At 47.2% G+C, this 15,939-nt stretch overlaps 1 protein-coding gene across 1 annotated transcript; it reads left to right on the top strand.

Annotated features, from left to right (window-relative positions):
- The first annotated feature begins 4,377 nt into the window (after window positions 1–4,377).
- LOC119275909 (coatomer subunit beta-2-like) lies at window positions 4,378–13,141 on the top strand. Its single transcript, XM_037556842.1, has 4 exons — window positions 4,378–6,512; window positions 7,458–7,967; window positions 11,886–11,971; window positions 12,566–13,141. The coding sequence occupies exons 1-4, from the start codon at window positions 4,461–4,463 to the stop codon at window positions 12,768–12,770; spliced, it is 2,853 nt and encodes a 950-aa protein (XP_037412739.1). The 5' UTR covers window positions 4,378–4,460; the 3' UTR covers window positions 12,771–13,141.
- The last annotated feature ends 2,798 nt before the right edge of the window (window positions 13,142–15,939 follow it).

The following is a 15,939-nucleotide window of genomic DNA, read 5'->3' as shown; positions in this document are numbered from 1 at the left end:
AAAAAAGAAGAAAGGCCAAAAAAGGTCCAAAAAAAGGAAAAAAAGAAAATAAATAAAAAGGGCAATGCTACTATCTCTTTTTCCACACTTGTGCTTCAAAGTAGCACCTTGTTCTTCATGTAGTGAGTCTCATATATTGTGCTGCAAAGTAGCACATTGATCTTCATGTAATGAGTCTCATAAGTTGTCTTTTTATACTAGTGGGAACTTTTCATTATAGAACATGGCTTGTATATTCCTACGATGGGCTTCCTCAAATGCCCTAGGTCTTCATGAGCAAGCGAGTTGGATGCACACCCACTAGTTTTCTTTTGTTGAGCATTCATAGCTCTAGTGCATCCGTTGCATGGCAATCCCTACTCCTCATGTTGACATCAATTAATGGGCATCTCCATAGCCCGTTGATTATCCTCGTCAATGTGAGACTTTCTCCTTTTTGTCTTCTCCACACAATCCCCATCATCATATTCTATTCCACCCATAGTGCTATATCCATGGCTCATGCTCATGTATTGCGTGAAGGTTGAAAAAGTTTGAGATTATTTAAGTATGAAACAATTGCTTGGCTTGTCATCGGGGGTATAGAAGTTCGGAACATCTTTGTGTGACGAAAATGAAGCATAGCCTAACTATATGATTTTGTAGGGATGAACTTTCCTTTGCCATGCTATTTATGAGAAGACATGATTGCTTTGATTAGTATGCTTGAAGTATTATTATTTTTGTGTCAATATGAACTTTTGTCTTGAATCTTTCGGATCTGAATATTCATACCACAATTAAGAAGATTTACATGAAAATTATGCCAAAGTATCACTCCACATCAAAAATTCTTTTTATCATTTACCTACTCGAGGACGAGTAGGAATTAAGCTTGGGGATGCCTGATACGCCTCCAACGTATCTATAATTTTTGATTGCTCCATGCTACTTTATCTACTATTTTGGACTATATTGGGCTTTATTTTCCACTTCTATATTATTTTTCGGACTAACCTATTAACCGGAGGCCCAGCCCAGAATTGCTGTTTCTTGCCTATTTCAGTGTTTCGAAGAAACGGAATATCAAACGGAGTCCAAACGGAATGAAACCTTCGGAAACATGATTTTCTCACCGAACGTGATCCAGGAGACTTGGACCCTACTCTAAGAAGTAACAGAGGCGGTCACGAGGGTGGGGGGCGCGCCCCCTGCCTCGTGGCCCCCCTGTTGCTCCACCGACGTACTCGTTACTCCTATATACACCTACGTATCCCCAAACGATCAGAAGGGGAGCAAAAAACCTAATTCCACCGCCGCAACCTTCTGTATCCACGAGATCCCATCTTGGGGCCTGTTCTGGAGCTCCGCCGGAGGGGGCATCCACCACGGAGGGCTTCTACATCAACACCATAGCCCCTCCGATGAAGTGTGAGTAGTTTACTTCAGACATTCGGGTCCATAGCTAGTAGCTAGATGGCTTCTTCTCTCTTTGGATTTCAATACAATGTTCTCCCCCTCTCTCGTGGAGATCTATTCGATGTAATCTTCTTTTTGTGGTGTGTTTGTTGAGGCCGATGAATTGTGGGTTTATGATCCAGCTTATCTATGAATAATATTTGAATCTTCTCTGAATTCTTTTATGTATGATTGAGTTATCTTTGCAAGTCTCTTCTAATTATGCGTTTGGTTTGGCCAACTAGATTGGTAGTTCTTGCAATGGGAGAAGTGTTTAGCTTTGGGTTCAATCTTGCGGTGTCCTTTCCCAGTGACAGAAGGGGCAGCAGGCACGTATTGTATTGTTGCCATCGAGGATAACAAGATGTTTTTTTATCATATTGCATGAATTTATCCCTCTACATCATGTCATCTTGCTTAAGGCGTTACTCTATTTTTAACTTAATACTCTAGATGCATGCTGGATAGCGGTCGATGAGTGGAGTAATATTAGTAGATGCAGAATCGTTTTGGTCTACTTGTCTTGGACATGATGCCTATATACATGATCATACCTAGATATACTCATAACTATGCTCAATTCTGTCAATTGCTCAACAGTAATTTGTTCACCCACCGTAGAATATCTATGCTCTTGAGAGAAGCCACTAGTGAAACCTATGGCCCCCGGGTCTATTCTCATCATATCAATCTCCATTACTTTAATACTTGCTTTGTTTTTACTTTGCCTTTTACTTTTTGCTTTGCATCTTTATACCAAAAATACCAAAAATATTATTTATCATCTCTATCAGATCTCACTCTCGTAAGTGACCGTGAAGGGATTGACAACCCCTAATCGTGTTGGTTGCGAGGAGCTATCATTTTGTGTAGGTACGAGGGACTTGTGCGTGGTCTCCTACTGGATTGATACCTTGGTTCTCAAAAACTGAAGGAAATATTTACGCTACTTTGCTGCATCATCCTCTCCTCTTCGGGGAAATCCAACACAGTGCTCAAGAGGTAGCATGCACCCGCTGACGCGCTCTTCTTATTGGGCGCCATGGATGAAGAAGATGGCAAAACTTGCACGAGAACTGCTGGAGTAGATCCGCACAAGCGACCCCCCTGCCTGGCGCATCAAAGATGTTGGGATACGACAATTTAAGGGACCAGCGTGGCCCCTTTGCAGTTCGGCTTGGGAGATCAATGAGTCCGAAGAGCAAATCCAAAACTTCACACGCGAAGTTTCCTCAGGTTCGGGCCGTCGTGGAGGTGTAAAACCGTACTCCTGCTTGTTTAGTGGATTGACTTGGGGCTCAAATTACAAGCGCAGCTTGCCGGAAAAACGTGAGCAAGGTGTAGCTACTATGTAAGCATGAGCAAAGTGTCGGCCGGTGCCCAGGTAGCCATGGCCCTCCTTTTATCTATATCAATATAAAAAGACCCAAAGGGGCAGATTCAATTAATCTCAGTCATCAAATCATGTCAATCCAACGATCTAGACTGCTTTAATGTCGAGCGCTCACACGTTTAGCGTGTAGTTAATTTCATGCCAAATATAGTTCTAATCACATAATAACACGCAAATGATATCCTACTTAATATCCGCATGCACTTAATATACTTTCAAATTAATGTGCATTGCATGTACACATTGACTAGTAGACAAAAAGGGGTCACTACACTCGCAACATGGTCATTACATCTCATGCATAGTGGTCTCGATGCTATCCAACCTAATCCTGCTGGACTAGGATAAGGGCATTTAATGCACCGCGAGATGGTAGCCATCCTTTAGCAAAAGACGTCTCTCCTTCTCTGCCGTGACGTGGACTAGACGGGTGTCCTCAAAGCCTATCTCCTTGACACATCCACTAGACGAGTGTCAAAAAAGTTGATTTGCATGTGACGTGCTGACACGCGTCCTGATGATCCTCCCCAAGTCGCTCGCCTGCTCGACACCTAATCTTGACAAGCCATCAGCTGATCGATGAGGTGGAGCGATAAAAAAACACGAAGGGGGAACTTCCCGGCAAGGAGCTTGCCAGGTCGTGGCTTGCCGGTGCGGGGCTTGCCGGCAACCGGAGTTTTGATCTTTAGTACTAACTTAGTACTTCTCGATGACCTGCCGGGAGCTCTTCTTCACGGTCTTGTATGTTAAATCTTGAGTCTTGTATGCAGTAGTCCTCCGGCAAGCCTTGACGACGGGAAGGCTACAACTACCTGTGCACAAGTCAGAGTACTAAGGTATCCACATTTTTGTACACTGACACAAGCCATGGATGTAGCTCCGGCCACAGATGCAACTTTCATTTGCAGCTCCAGTTGCCAGGGAGCAGTAGTGGATGCAACTGAGAGAGGAAATCGAGGGGAGGGCGTTGGCTTTGTGGTGCTCGCGGGATGAGAAGATGAAGAGAGAGAACACGAGGAGATTGCGTCGGCGCTAGAGGAAGAAGAAAGACTAGTGGATGAGAAAGTTGCGGAGAAGATAAGAAAGAGGAACACAGGTTGTGGGGCTCACCAAGAAAAGCTGGAAACAGATACACGAGAGACGCACGATCAACTTCAATCGCTCGCACGCCACGCGGCCGGCAGCCCGGCTATAAACGTTTCTCTAATACTCCCTCCGTTCCTAAATATTTGTCTTTCTAGATATTTCAATAAGTGACTACATACAGGACAAAATAAGTGAATCTACACCTTAACTCCCTCTGTTTCAAAATATTTGTCTTTCTAGATATTTCAATAAATGACTGAAGAAAATGAGTGAATCTACACCTTAAAATATGTTTATATACATCCGTCTGTGATAGTTCATTGAAATATCTAGAAAGACTTATATTTATAGGGACAGAGGGAGTATAAATTTGGTAAAAGTTTGATTAATTCTTATACGCGAAGTAAAAAGAAAGGAAAGAAGTATATATACGAACAACACCCCTCTTCCCGCTCCAACCGCCCAGATCCAGATCCACTCTGTCCAGCCCTGATCTAACCACCGTTAACCCACCCGCCGGCGCTTCCGGCGCGCGTCCGGCGCCATGGACAAGCCGTCCACGCTGCTTGTCCACTTCGACAAGGGCTCCGCCGCCATGGCGAACGAGATCAAGGCGGATCTGGAGGGCAGCGACGTCGCCGCTAAGGTCGAGGCCATGAAGCGCGCCGTCATGCTCCTCCTCAATGGCGAGACACTGCCGACGCTCTTCATCACCATCGTCCGCTACGTCCTCCCTTCGGAGGATCACACCATTCAGAAGCTGCTGCTCCTCTACCTCGAGATCATTGACAAGCGCGACGCCGCCGGCCGCGTTCTCCCGGAGATGATCCTCATCTGCCAGAACCTCCGGAACAACCTGCAGCACCCCAACGAGTACATCCGCGGCGTCACGCTGCGGTTCCTCTGCCGCCTCTCCGAGCCGGAGGTGCTTGAGCCGCTCGTTCCTTCCATTCTCGAGAATCTCGAGCACCGCCACCACTTCATCCGCCGCCACGCGCTCTCCGCCATCTCGGCTATCTACCGCCTCCCGCAAGGCGATCAGCTCATTCCGGATGCACCCGAGCTCGTCGAGCGCGCACTCGCGTCGGAGCAGGACGCCTCCGCCCGGCGAAACGCGTTCGTCATGCTCTGCCTCTGTGGGACGGAACGTGCTGTGGCTTACCTGCTCTCCAACGCCGAGCGTGTCATGGAGTGGCCCGATCTCCTCCAGATGGCCGCAGTAGATCTCATCCGCAAGGTCTGCCGCCCTCCAAACCGTGCCGACAAGGGCAGGTATATCAAGATCATTTTCTCCCTCCGTTCCTCTCCAAGCACCGCGGTTCTGTATGAGTGCGCGGGTGCTATCGTGTCTCTCTCCTCGGCTCCCGCTGCAGTGCGAGCTGCCGCCGAAACATACTGCCAGCTCCTCTCATCGCAGAGTGACAACAATGTCAGGCTCATTCTCCTGGACCGTCTGAATGAGCTGCACACGTCACACCGGGATGTGATGGTGGATGTAGTAATGGATGTGCTGCGTGCACTTGCCAGCCCGAATTTGGATGTCAAGAGGAAGGTGCTGGATTTGGTGCTCGATCTGCTCACTCCTCGTAATGTGGAGGAGGTGGTGCTTTATCTCAAGAAGGAGGTGGTCAAGACACAATCAGGGGAGCTTGAGAAGGGTGGTGAGTACCGTCAGATGCTGGTGCAAGCGATTCATGCATGTGCTGTGGAATACCCAGAGGTGGCTGGATCGGTGGTGCACCTTCTCATGGACTTCCTTGGTGACACTAATGTTGCTGCGGCAGTTGATGTTGTGTTATTTGTGCGTGAGATCATTGAAACTAATCCCAAGCTGTGTGTGTCCATGATACAGAGGCTGAGTGATACCTTCTACCAGATCCGGGCATCCCGTGTCTGCTCAATCGCTCTCTGGATCCTTGGTGAGTACTCCCTATCTTTATCAGAGGTCGAAAGCGCCATTGCCACTATCAAGCAGTGCCTTGGGGATCTACCATTCTTCACTATCTCAGAGGAAGGGGAGACAACTGATTCCTCCAAGCCAGCCCAGCTGGTGGTGAACTCTGTCACTGTGTCTTCCAGGCGGCCTGTTGTTCTTGCAGATGGCACTTATGCCACACAGAGTGCTGCTACCGAGGCCATTTCGACTCCATCAGTTACTCCTGGATCATTAGCATTGACCCTAAATCTCAGATCACTCATTCTGTCAGGCGATTTTTTCTTAGCTGCAGTTGTGGCATGTACCCTTACCAAACTGGTACTAAGGCTGGAGGAGGTGCAGCCATCGAAGGTTGAAGCAAACAAGGCCTGTACTGGGGCCTTGCTGGTCATGACGTCTATTCTGCAGCTGGGACTATCCTCCTACCTTCCCCAACCGATTGATAATGATTCATATGACAGGATTGTGCTTTGTCTGAGGTTGCTTTGCAATACTGGTGATGATGTGAGGAGGATTTGGTTGCAATCATGTAGACAGAGTTTTGCCAAGATGCTTGCTGAGAAGCAATTCAGGGAGACAGAGGAGATGAGGGCCAAGGCACAGATCTCTCATGCCCAGCCAGATGATCTTATTGACTTCTACCACCTCAAGAGCAGAAAGGTAAGTAAAAACTACTTATCAGTTGTTGCTTTTGCCCTATGGAAATTGCCACATTTTCTTTGGCTAATGCTTAATTGGCAGCTGGCTTTACAACCATTCTATTTCCAAGCTTCTAACAGTAAATGCATTACTTGGTGCTTGGCATCATGAATCTAATATTTGTTGAGAAGTTATTGCATAGCATATGGAGTATTCTTATCTTGCATCCAGGCAAAATGGATTTTGTAATTGCTGTACAGTCAGCATTAGTCTCTTGATCCTTAAGAATGATACGTGTATACCATGTCTGGTAACATTTTTACTTGCCCAGTAGTCCTAGAAGTCCTCGCCCAATTTCTTTTAGCATCTTTCAATGCATTTGGGTTTTAAAGAAAGCTTGATTAGCTTTTCTCACGCTCTTTTTTGTATACGACAGTATTACACGTGGTAGTTCACTAATGTGTGTTTGTTGTTTAGTTGTTAATACCCTTGTTTGAACATGAATGCCTTAGGTTTATGTGTGTTTATTGGATTTGATATACTTGCCAAATGTCAGGTTGTCTAGATTTTTCAAGGAGGATAGTTAGGAAACTTTTATCTTCTTTGACTGGATAGAAAACCTACTGATCAAGACAGGTTTTACGCATGTTAGGTTGATACACGTGAAATGGACCAATTGCTTCTAAACAAAAGGGTTTACCTTAGCGTTGTACTCCCTCCGCCCGGAAATACTTGTCGCTCAAACGGATGTATCTAGCAGTAAAATACTTCTAGATACATCCGTTTGAGAGACAATTATTTCCCGACGGATGTAGTATATAGCAAAGCTTCAGTAGAAATTATCTGTATCATTGTGTATTGTCTTGGATGGTGAGCTCATAATTGCCACAACTTGCTAGCGTGCTGCTTTATATCTGTTCATCCCCTTGTTAAAACAAACTTGGCATTTTCTATTTTGTTTCCTAGGGCATGAGCCAGCTTGAGTTGGAGGACGAGGTCCAAGATGATTTGAAGGCTGCAACTGGTGGATTCACCAAGGAAACAGATGATGCAAATAGACTTAATCGCATTCTTCAGTTGACTGGGTTCGGTGATCCTGTATATGCTGAAGCATTTGTGATAGTTCATCATTATGATATTGTACTTGACGTTACTATCGTTAACCGCACAAAGGAGACACTTCAGAACCTTTGTTTGGAATTAGCTACCATGGGAGACCTCAAACTTGTTGACCGTCCTCAGAACTATACTTTGGCTCCTGAGTCAAGCAAGCAAGCACGTGCCAATATCAAGGTTTCTTCAACAGAAACTGGAGTCATATTTGGGAACATTGTTTATGAGACATCCAATGTGATGGAACGATCAGTGGTTGTCCTAAATGATATTCACATTGACATCATGGATTACATCTCACCTGCTACGTGCGCAGATGTTACTTTCCGGAACATGTGGGCAGAATTTGAGTGGGAAAACAAGGTAATATGCTTCTTTCTTTGCACAATGGAGTCCTTGGGAAATTTCATCTGCACGATGTTCCCCATTCTTTGTAGCAAGTTACCTTAGCTGATTACAAAATTTGCTTAATTGTTTTTTTGTTCATGTAGCCAAGATATATGTAAAAATCTATTAGATTTAATGTCTCTGACTTGACCAATTGCTTTAGGTAGCTTACTCTACTACAACAACAACAACAAAGCCTTTAGTCCCAAACAAGTTGGGGTAGGCCAGAGGTGAAACCCATAAGATCTCGCAACCGACTCATGGCTCTGGCACATGGATAGCAAGCTTCCACACACCCCTGTCCATAGCTAGCTCTTTGGTGATACTCCAATCCTTCAGGTCTCTCTTAACGGACTCCTCCCATGTCAAATTCGGTCTACCCCGCCCTCTCTTGACATTCTCCATACGCTTTAGCCGTCCGCTATGCATTGGAGCTTCTGGAGGCCTGCGCTGAATATGCCCAGACCATCTCAGACGATGTTGGACAAGCTTCTCTTCAATTGATGCTACCCCAACTCTATCTCGTATATCATCATTCCGGACTCGATCCTTCCTCGTGTGGCCACACATCCATCTCAACATACGCATCTCCGTCACACCTAACTGTTGAACATATCGCCTTTTAGTCGGCCAACACTCAGCGCCATACAACATTGCGGGTCGAACCGCCGTCCTGTAGAACTTGCCTTTTAGCTTTTGTGGCACTCTCTTGTCACAGAGAATGCCAGAAGCTTGGCGCCACTTCATCCATCCGGCTTTGATTCGATGGTTCACATCTTCATCAATACCCCCATCCTCCTGCAGCATTGACCCCAAATATCGAAAGGTGTCCTTCTGAAGTACCACCTGGCCATCAAGGCTAACCTCCTCCTCCTCACACCTAGTAGTACTGAAACCGCACATCATATACTCGGTTTTAGTTCTACTAAGCCTAAACCCTTTCGATTCCAAGGTTTGTCTCCATAACTCTAACTTCCTATTTACCCCTGTCCGACTATCGTCAACTAGCACCACATCATCCGCAAAGAGCATACACCATGGGATATCTCCTTGTATATCCCTTGTGACCTCATCCATCACCAATGCAAAAAGATAAGGGCTCAAAGCTGACCCCTGATGCAGTCCTATCTTAATCGGGAAGTCATCATTGTCGACATCACTTGTTCGAACACTTGTCACAACATTATCGTACATGTCCTTGATGAGGGTAATGTACTTTGCTGGGACTTTGTGTTTCTCCAAGGCCCACCACATGACATTCCGCGGTATCTTATCATAGGCCTTCTCCAAGTCAATGAACACCATATGCAAGTCCTTCTTTTGCTCCCTGTATCTCTCCATAAGTTGTCTGTACCAAGAAAATGGCTTCCATGGTCGACCTCCCAGGCATGAAACCAAACTGATTTTTGGTCACGCTTGTCATTCTTCTTAAGCGGTGCTCAATGACTCTCTCCCATAGCTTCATTGTATGGCTCATCAGCTTAATTCCACGGTAATTAGTACAACTTTGAACATCCCTCTTGTTCTTGAAGATTGGTACTGATATACTCCTCCATTCTTCTAGCATCTTGTTTGCCCGAAAAATGAGGTTGAAAAGCTTGGTTAGCCATACTATCGCTATGTCCCCGAGACATTTCCACACCTCAATGGGGATACAATCAGGGCCCATCGCCTTGCCTCCTTTCATCCTTTTTAAAGCCTCCTTGGCCTCAGACTCTTGGATTCGCCGCACAAAACGCATGCTGGTCTCATCAAAGGAGTCGTCCAGTTCAATTGTAGAACTCTCATTCTCTCCATTGAACAGCTTGTCGAAGTACTCCCGCCATCTATGCTTAATCTCCTCGTCCTTCACCAAGAGTTGGCCTGCTCCGTCCTTGATGCATTTGACTTGGCCAATATCCCTCGTCTTCCTCTCTCGGATCTTGGCCATCTTATAGATGTCCCTTTTGCCTTCCTTCGTGCCTAACCGTTGGTAGAGGTCCTCATATGCCCGATCCCTTGCTTCACCAACAGCTCGCTTTGCGTCTTCGCCATCTTGTACTTCTCTATGTTGTCTGCACTCCTATCCAGGTATAGGCATCTGAAGCAATCTTTCTTCTCTTTGATCGCCTTCTGGACCTCATCATTCCACCACCAGGTATCCTTATCTTCGCTTCTCCTTCCCCTGGACACTCCAAACTCCTCCGAGGCCACCTTACGGATGCAAGTCGCCATGTTCATCCACACATTGTCCGCATCCCCTCCTTCCTCCCAAGGGCCCTCCTTAATGACCCTCTCCTTGAACGCCTGAGCTACCTCCCCCTTGAGCTTCCACCACTTCGTTCTAACGACTTTGACATGCTTATTCCGCTGGACACGAATCCAAAAGCGGAAGTCAGCAACCACCAGCTTATGCTGGGGTACAACACTCTCTCCAGGTATCACCTTACAGTCTAGGCACGCACGCCTATCTTCTCTTCTCGAGAGGATGAAATCAATCTGGCTAGAGTGTTGGCCACTACTAAAAGTCACCAGATGTGATTCTCTCTTTCTAAAGAGGGTGTTAGCTACAATCATGTTGTAGGCTAGAGCAAAGCTTAAGACATATTCTCCTCCTTGATTCCTGATGCCATAGCCAAAGCCCCCATGCGCCCCTTCAAAACCTGTGTTAGATGTACCCACGTGGCCATTGAGGTCTCCTCCTATGAAGAGCTTCTCACCAATCGGTACACTCCTAACCATGTCTTCCAGGCCTTCCCAGAGCTCCCTCTTGGTGTTCTCATTGTGGCCTACTTGTGGGGCATATGCGCTGATAACATTGAGAACCAAGTCCTCAACTACCAGCTTGACCAGGATAATCCGGTCCCCCACGTCTCTTGACGTCTACCACTCCATACTTGAGGCTCTTGTTGATCAAGATGCCCACACCATTTCTGTTTGCAGCCGTCCCCGTGTACCACAGCTTGAAGCCGGTATCCTCCACCTCCTTCGCCTTCTGTCCTCTCCGTTTGGTTTCTTGGACGCAAAGGATATCAACACCTCTCCTCACCGCTGCATCAACTAGCTCCCGAAGCTAACCTGTCAGAGACCCTACGTTCCAGCTACCTAAGCGAATCCTCCTAGGCTCGGCTAGCTTCCTTACCCTTCACACTCGTCGAGTCAAATGCGAAGACCCTTGCTCATTTTCCACTACATCCGGGTGCCGATGTAGCGCACCACTAAGGATGCGACGACCCGATCCTCGCTCACTTGCCACCATATCCGGATCAAGATACGGCGCGCCACCTGGGGGGTGACGGCCCAGCCCTTGCCCATTTTCCACCACACCCGGGTTCCGATGTGGCGCGTCGCTGAGAGGGTTACGCCCGAACGAAAATCTTTTGGGTTTCATCTCCATAAGAGTGGCTGAGTTTTTACGTTGGCTTGCCAAGCCTATCACAACCCTCCTCCTTTACCAGGGCTTGGGACCGGCTATGTTGAGACAACATAGGTCTACTACACTATTATTATCCATAATTCATGGCAAGTAGGTCATAGACTTATGTCCCCCAAATCAAGCTGCAATGAGAAACTTTAAGCAATAAGCTCCAGTTATTTGCTGAAATACTGTTGCCTTTTAGCTTCTGACCTCTGTTGCTGAAGCAGTCATTATCTTAAACTACTTTGTGGGTTATTTCTTATCAATCGTGCTTGTGTGAGTTCTTTATATCAGACTTCTTAACTTTTACTTTGGTTGACTTTATTGTTATTATTATTTGCTTTGAAAACCTTCTCTAAATGTTGTGCTCTGTCATTTCATCTGGCTCATATGGAGTGCATTTAAATTGTCATGTTGCCCCTTTGTATTGTGTTTACAAATTTCTTGTTATTTCGTATTTCAGTTTTTTACCACATCTTTATGTGTCCTTTTATCAGGTTGCAGTGAATACTGTAATTCAAGATGAGAAGAAATTCTTGAATCATGTTATCAAGTCAACAAACATGAAGTGTCTAACACCACTGTAAGTTTTACACAATGGACTTCGTATGCTGCCTTGCAAACAAGAATTATGAGTGCTTTGTTATGTACTGGCATAGTTGTTTGTGGAGTATATGTTTACATGTACAAGGCATGTACACTTTTACATGGTACCAATATGTGTGCGATCATTAGTCAGATGCATGAATAATTTAATTTAATTTACACATGTAGAATATGGTTTAAACATTTGAGATGTAGACTTCAGTTGTGAGTGCCTATTTAAGTGTTCAGTGATGACCTGTTAAGATTCCTAAACTCAACATTTCTTTCATAAACTCAATGCTAAGATTCCTAATTTCTATGTAGGATTAATCCGGAAAAAAATTATGAGCTGCTTTCATATTATATAACTGACAACTGAGCATAAAATTGCACAAACCGAAGCATTTATGGTGCTCACATAGTCATGCATGACATATAAATAGGGCATCAGTTTTGGTTATTCTGATGCATTAGAATTTTGACAGCTGTTTTTGCTAAGGTGATTCACTGATTCTGCTCTTGAGGATAGCTGGTTAGGTTGTGCAGTCCATTGTTTATCTGATTACGTCTGTAATGGAATTTCCGAAACCAGGTCTGCGCTTGACGGGGAATGCGGTTACATTGCTGCTAATCTTTATGCCAAGAGTGTGTTCGGAGAAGATGCTTTGGTGAACATCAGCATTGAGAAGCAAGTCGATGGCAAGCTTAGTGGTTACATCAGAATAAGGAGCAAGACACAAGGAATCGCGCTCAGCTTGGGAGATAAGATTACCCTCAAGCAGAAGGGAGGTAGTTAATTCTGATGTTGCCTGCTCACAAACACCGGATTGTATGACATGTTTCCTTCAAGAGATCCACTTGCCAGTGTCATACTAGAGGCACAATGGGATTGATTGAATTAATTACAGGAAGTTTTTGTGTACAGAATATCAAAGAGAAGAATGATAAAAGAAGAGGATCGTAGGGAAGTTAGTCTTGGGAGCTGAAAAACGATCTTGACACTTTCTTTCGCGATAGGTCTTTCTTGATAAATGGCGTTGTAGAAATAGACGTGGAATTTCTATTGTTGACCCTTACAGGTAGATCAATTATGATACTGTATTACCGACCTCCCTTCATATAATACTGTTGCCTGTTTTTATCTGGAGAAATATACTACATTTTTTTTGCGAGAAATGTACATATTAGAGTATCTACAACTGGACTTTACAAATCTGACCCCTCAAACGCCCGCGGACGTGGTTAGTACACTAACCGGTCAAGCCTCAAATTTCCAATCTCACAACCGGACACCTGAATTAGCATATCTCAAATAGATACAAACTCATGCAACTATGTAAATGATGCTATATCGTTCGGCTACTACAACATGCTATCGGACTACCAAAATTTGACATGTTTGGCTATGGTGGAGAAGATCATCCACGGCTGCCCTTGCTCTTCCTGGCGTCCTTGCAGTCCTTTTTGCGGAAGTATCGGTCGAATACGCAGTAGGGATCGAGCCGGATCTGCTCGTCGCTGGAGCTGTCCTCGCCGTCGTTGTCCTCCTTCTCCTTGGTGGAAATCTTGCCATGGCACGTACCGCCCGATTCTGCTCTCGGGCGAGAGCGCACGTGTTCCCCTGTTGCCGCTTCTTCATAATGCGGGCGCAGATGGCTTCCTCCTCTGTGGCCGCCCGCTCCGCCGCATCAGTTGTCGCCTGTCGGCAATGAGATGGGCCTCAGCTGCCCTTATTCTCCTTCCCACGCTGGACAGACCGATCCCGGTGGGACTTATAGTTTGCCCCACCAGTGATGGGGAGGCAGAGATTTTTCGACTGCCGGGACCGCGATGATCCAGCCCCAGAGGATCCGAGTGCCCATTGAGCCGACACTATGGAGTCGCGCTGGACAGATCCCGCCGTCGGCCGGGCGCTGTCCTCCGGGAGCGGCGGAGTGCAATGCGGACGTCCATTGCCTCCTCCAACCTGCACGGGATGACACCCTAGTCGACGGATCCGAACTGGTCGGAGTCAGATCCGCTGCTCGCCATGCCGGAGATGGCCGAAGATCGCCGGACAGGAGCTTGGGTTGCGGAGGAGATTGAAGTGAAGTGGCTAGGGTTTGGTCCGACGAACGAATGGGGATGAGTATATGTGGGATCAGGTGGCAAAGCGTGGGCCGCGTCCGACATGGCGGACGCGCCCGGGAGCCCTCATATTTGCCCCATATTTGGGCTGGATATAAGGGGTGCTGGTTAGCCTGGGTGTTTGAGGCCCGTTTGAGGTGATCGTCTATGTCGAAACTTCGTGACCGGTCACTAACATGGCGGTCAGTCCGGACATATGAGACGAGTTCGAGGCGTCCGACTGGAGATGCTCTTATTCACAAAAAAAAGAAAATGCATCACAAACGCTATAAAGCGGGTGCTCTATTGGTGGCTTCGGAGCATCTGAACGTGAGTCGTTGGATGCCTGTGCCGAGAGCTGGCGATGCGAGCGGCTCGATCCTGTTTGGCGGATCGGATGCCTACGTCGTGCTCGGATCCGGTTTGTCTACTCGTCATATTGGTGTCACGACATGTTCAATAGCAACCCGTAAAAACCCTCCTGCATCCGTCCGTGGATAGGAAAAACCAGTCCGCGAACTGTTGATTCTGCCGAAGATGTTTCCCTGTGGTTTAGCTTGATGTTTGAGTTGCTCTCCCCTGTGCGGGCCTGAACTTATGCTGCTCAACTGTTGCGAGCCTGTGTTTTGTGCTCTTTTGGGGCTGTAGGCCCTGGTTCCTAGATACAAATGTTTGGTGTTGTCGGGTTTTCGCCCTACAGTGAGTAATCTCGATGGCGAGTGCTCACAGTGGGTTTCTCGGCGATGCATTGAACTCGATTCCCCTTTTCTCCTTTTTTGGACTGTTGTATTTCCGTTATGTTGCAGTAATGGAAAGGGGTAATGCCCGGTTTAAAAAAAATGACGGATTTCGTACAAACCGAACGCAAACGGTTACACTTTGAAAATATTTTAACAAAAAGTTAAAACTATGTGCACGTATGGTCGCGCGGAGCTCAACTCCCACGACAAGGATACATTACACTAGTCTATGGCCGTCCGCGACGGATCCCTTCGTCACCGGATTGCCAGGAGTCCCGGAGGCATATTCTTCGCCCGTATCTTCCCTATGTCCGGGTGCGCTGCTCATCGGAGTGTGGCGAAGAGGGTGCTTCAGCCGGAGGGGAAGGATGCTTCCGTGGACGCCCAGGCCAGGGTGGTCTAAGATAAGGAAGAAACCAAGCACGCCACCGGCTGTACAAGCAGGCAACGCGCCGGCGGTGGCCTTCCCGGGACTCGAGCGGCGGTGGCTTCCCATGTTCTACTTTCCCTCTAAGTTGCCAGCGGACGTGGATGCGGATGCGCCGACCACCAACTCGTCGATCTCCTCCATGCATCTGCCTTCTTTCTCTGTTTGCATGGCGCGACTATGCGCGCGTCGACGACGGATGGCGCGGTCGTAGGCACTTGAGGGGCGGTATGACGCAACGTTGTCCATGCCCGTGCCGTCGTGCTCCCCTCCGCGTCGGCCTGGAGTAACTTGCCACTCCTCCGCGAGCTGGCTTGTAGTGGTGAGTTGCTGAACCACACGATGGATTGGGGCGGCAACTTGCTTCGGCGGCCTAAGGGAGGGAGGTGGAGCAGCGAGCTGCCTCGCTCATACCCGCTGGGCTCGGCGGGCTACCATGCCGACTTTTATGCCGGGGAACTCCTCTTCCTGCCCGTTGGATGCCATTGAAATAGTGGAGAAAATGGTGAAGAAGGAAATGGGGGGAGCGGCGGAGGGGTGTGATTCTTGCCCGGCGCTTGCCAACGTTTAAATAGAGGGAGGACGGGAGGAGCTCGGCCAACTTGGCGTTTAATGCCGGCCCGCTCCTGAATGGACGTGTGGCCGGAGTAGGTTTCTCGCTTATATGCGGGTTATGGAGGTGTATGAATGCGG

This window comes from Triticum dicoccoides, chromosome 3B (genome assembly GCF_002162155.2).
Source record: "Triticum dicoccoides isolate Atlit2015 ecotype Zavitan chromosome 3B, WEW_v2.0, whole genome shotgun sequence".
NCBI lineage: Eukaryota > Viridiplantae > Streptophyta > Magnoliopsida > Poales > Poaceae > Triticum > Triticum dicoccoides.
This window is presented reverse-complemented; position numbering and strand designations above follow the sequence as displayed.

What these genes read in the sequence shown, in the direction of transcription:
- LOC119275909 (XM_037556842.1), top strand. Translation starts at nt 4,461, where the DNA reads ATGGACAAGCCGTCCACGCTGCTTGTCCACTTCGACAAGGGCTCCGCC. An exon ending in AATTTGAGTGGGAAAACAAG is followed by an intron (nt 7,968 to 11,885) that starts GTAATATGCTTC and finishes TCCTTTTATCAG; the next exon opens with GTTGCAGTGAATACTGTAAT. An exon ending in ATGAAGTGTCTAACACCACT is followed by an intron (nt 11,972 to 12,565) that starts GTAAGTTTTACA and finishes TTCCGAAACCAG; the next exon opens with GTCTGCGCTTGACGGGGAAT.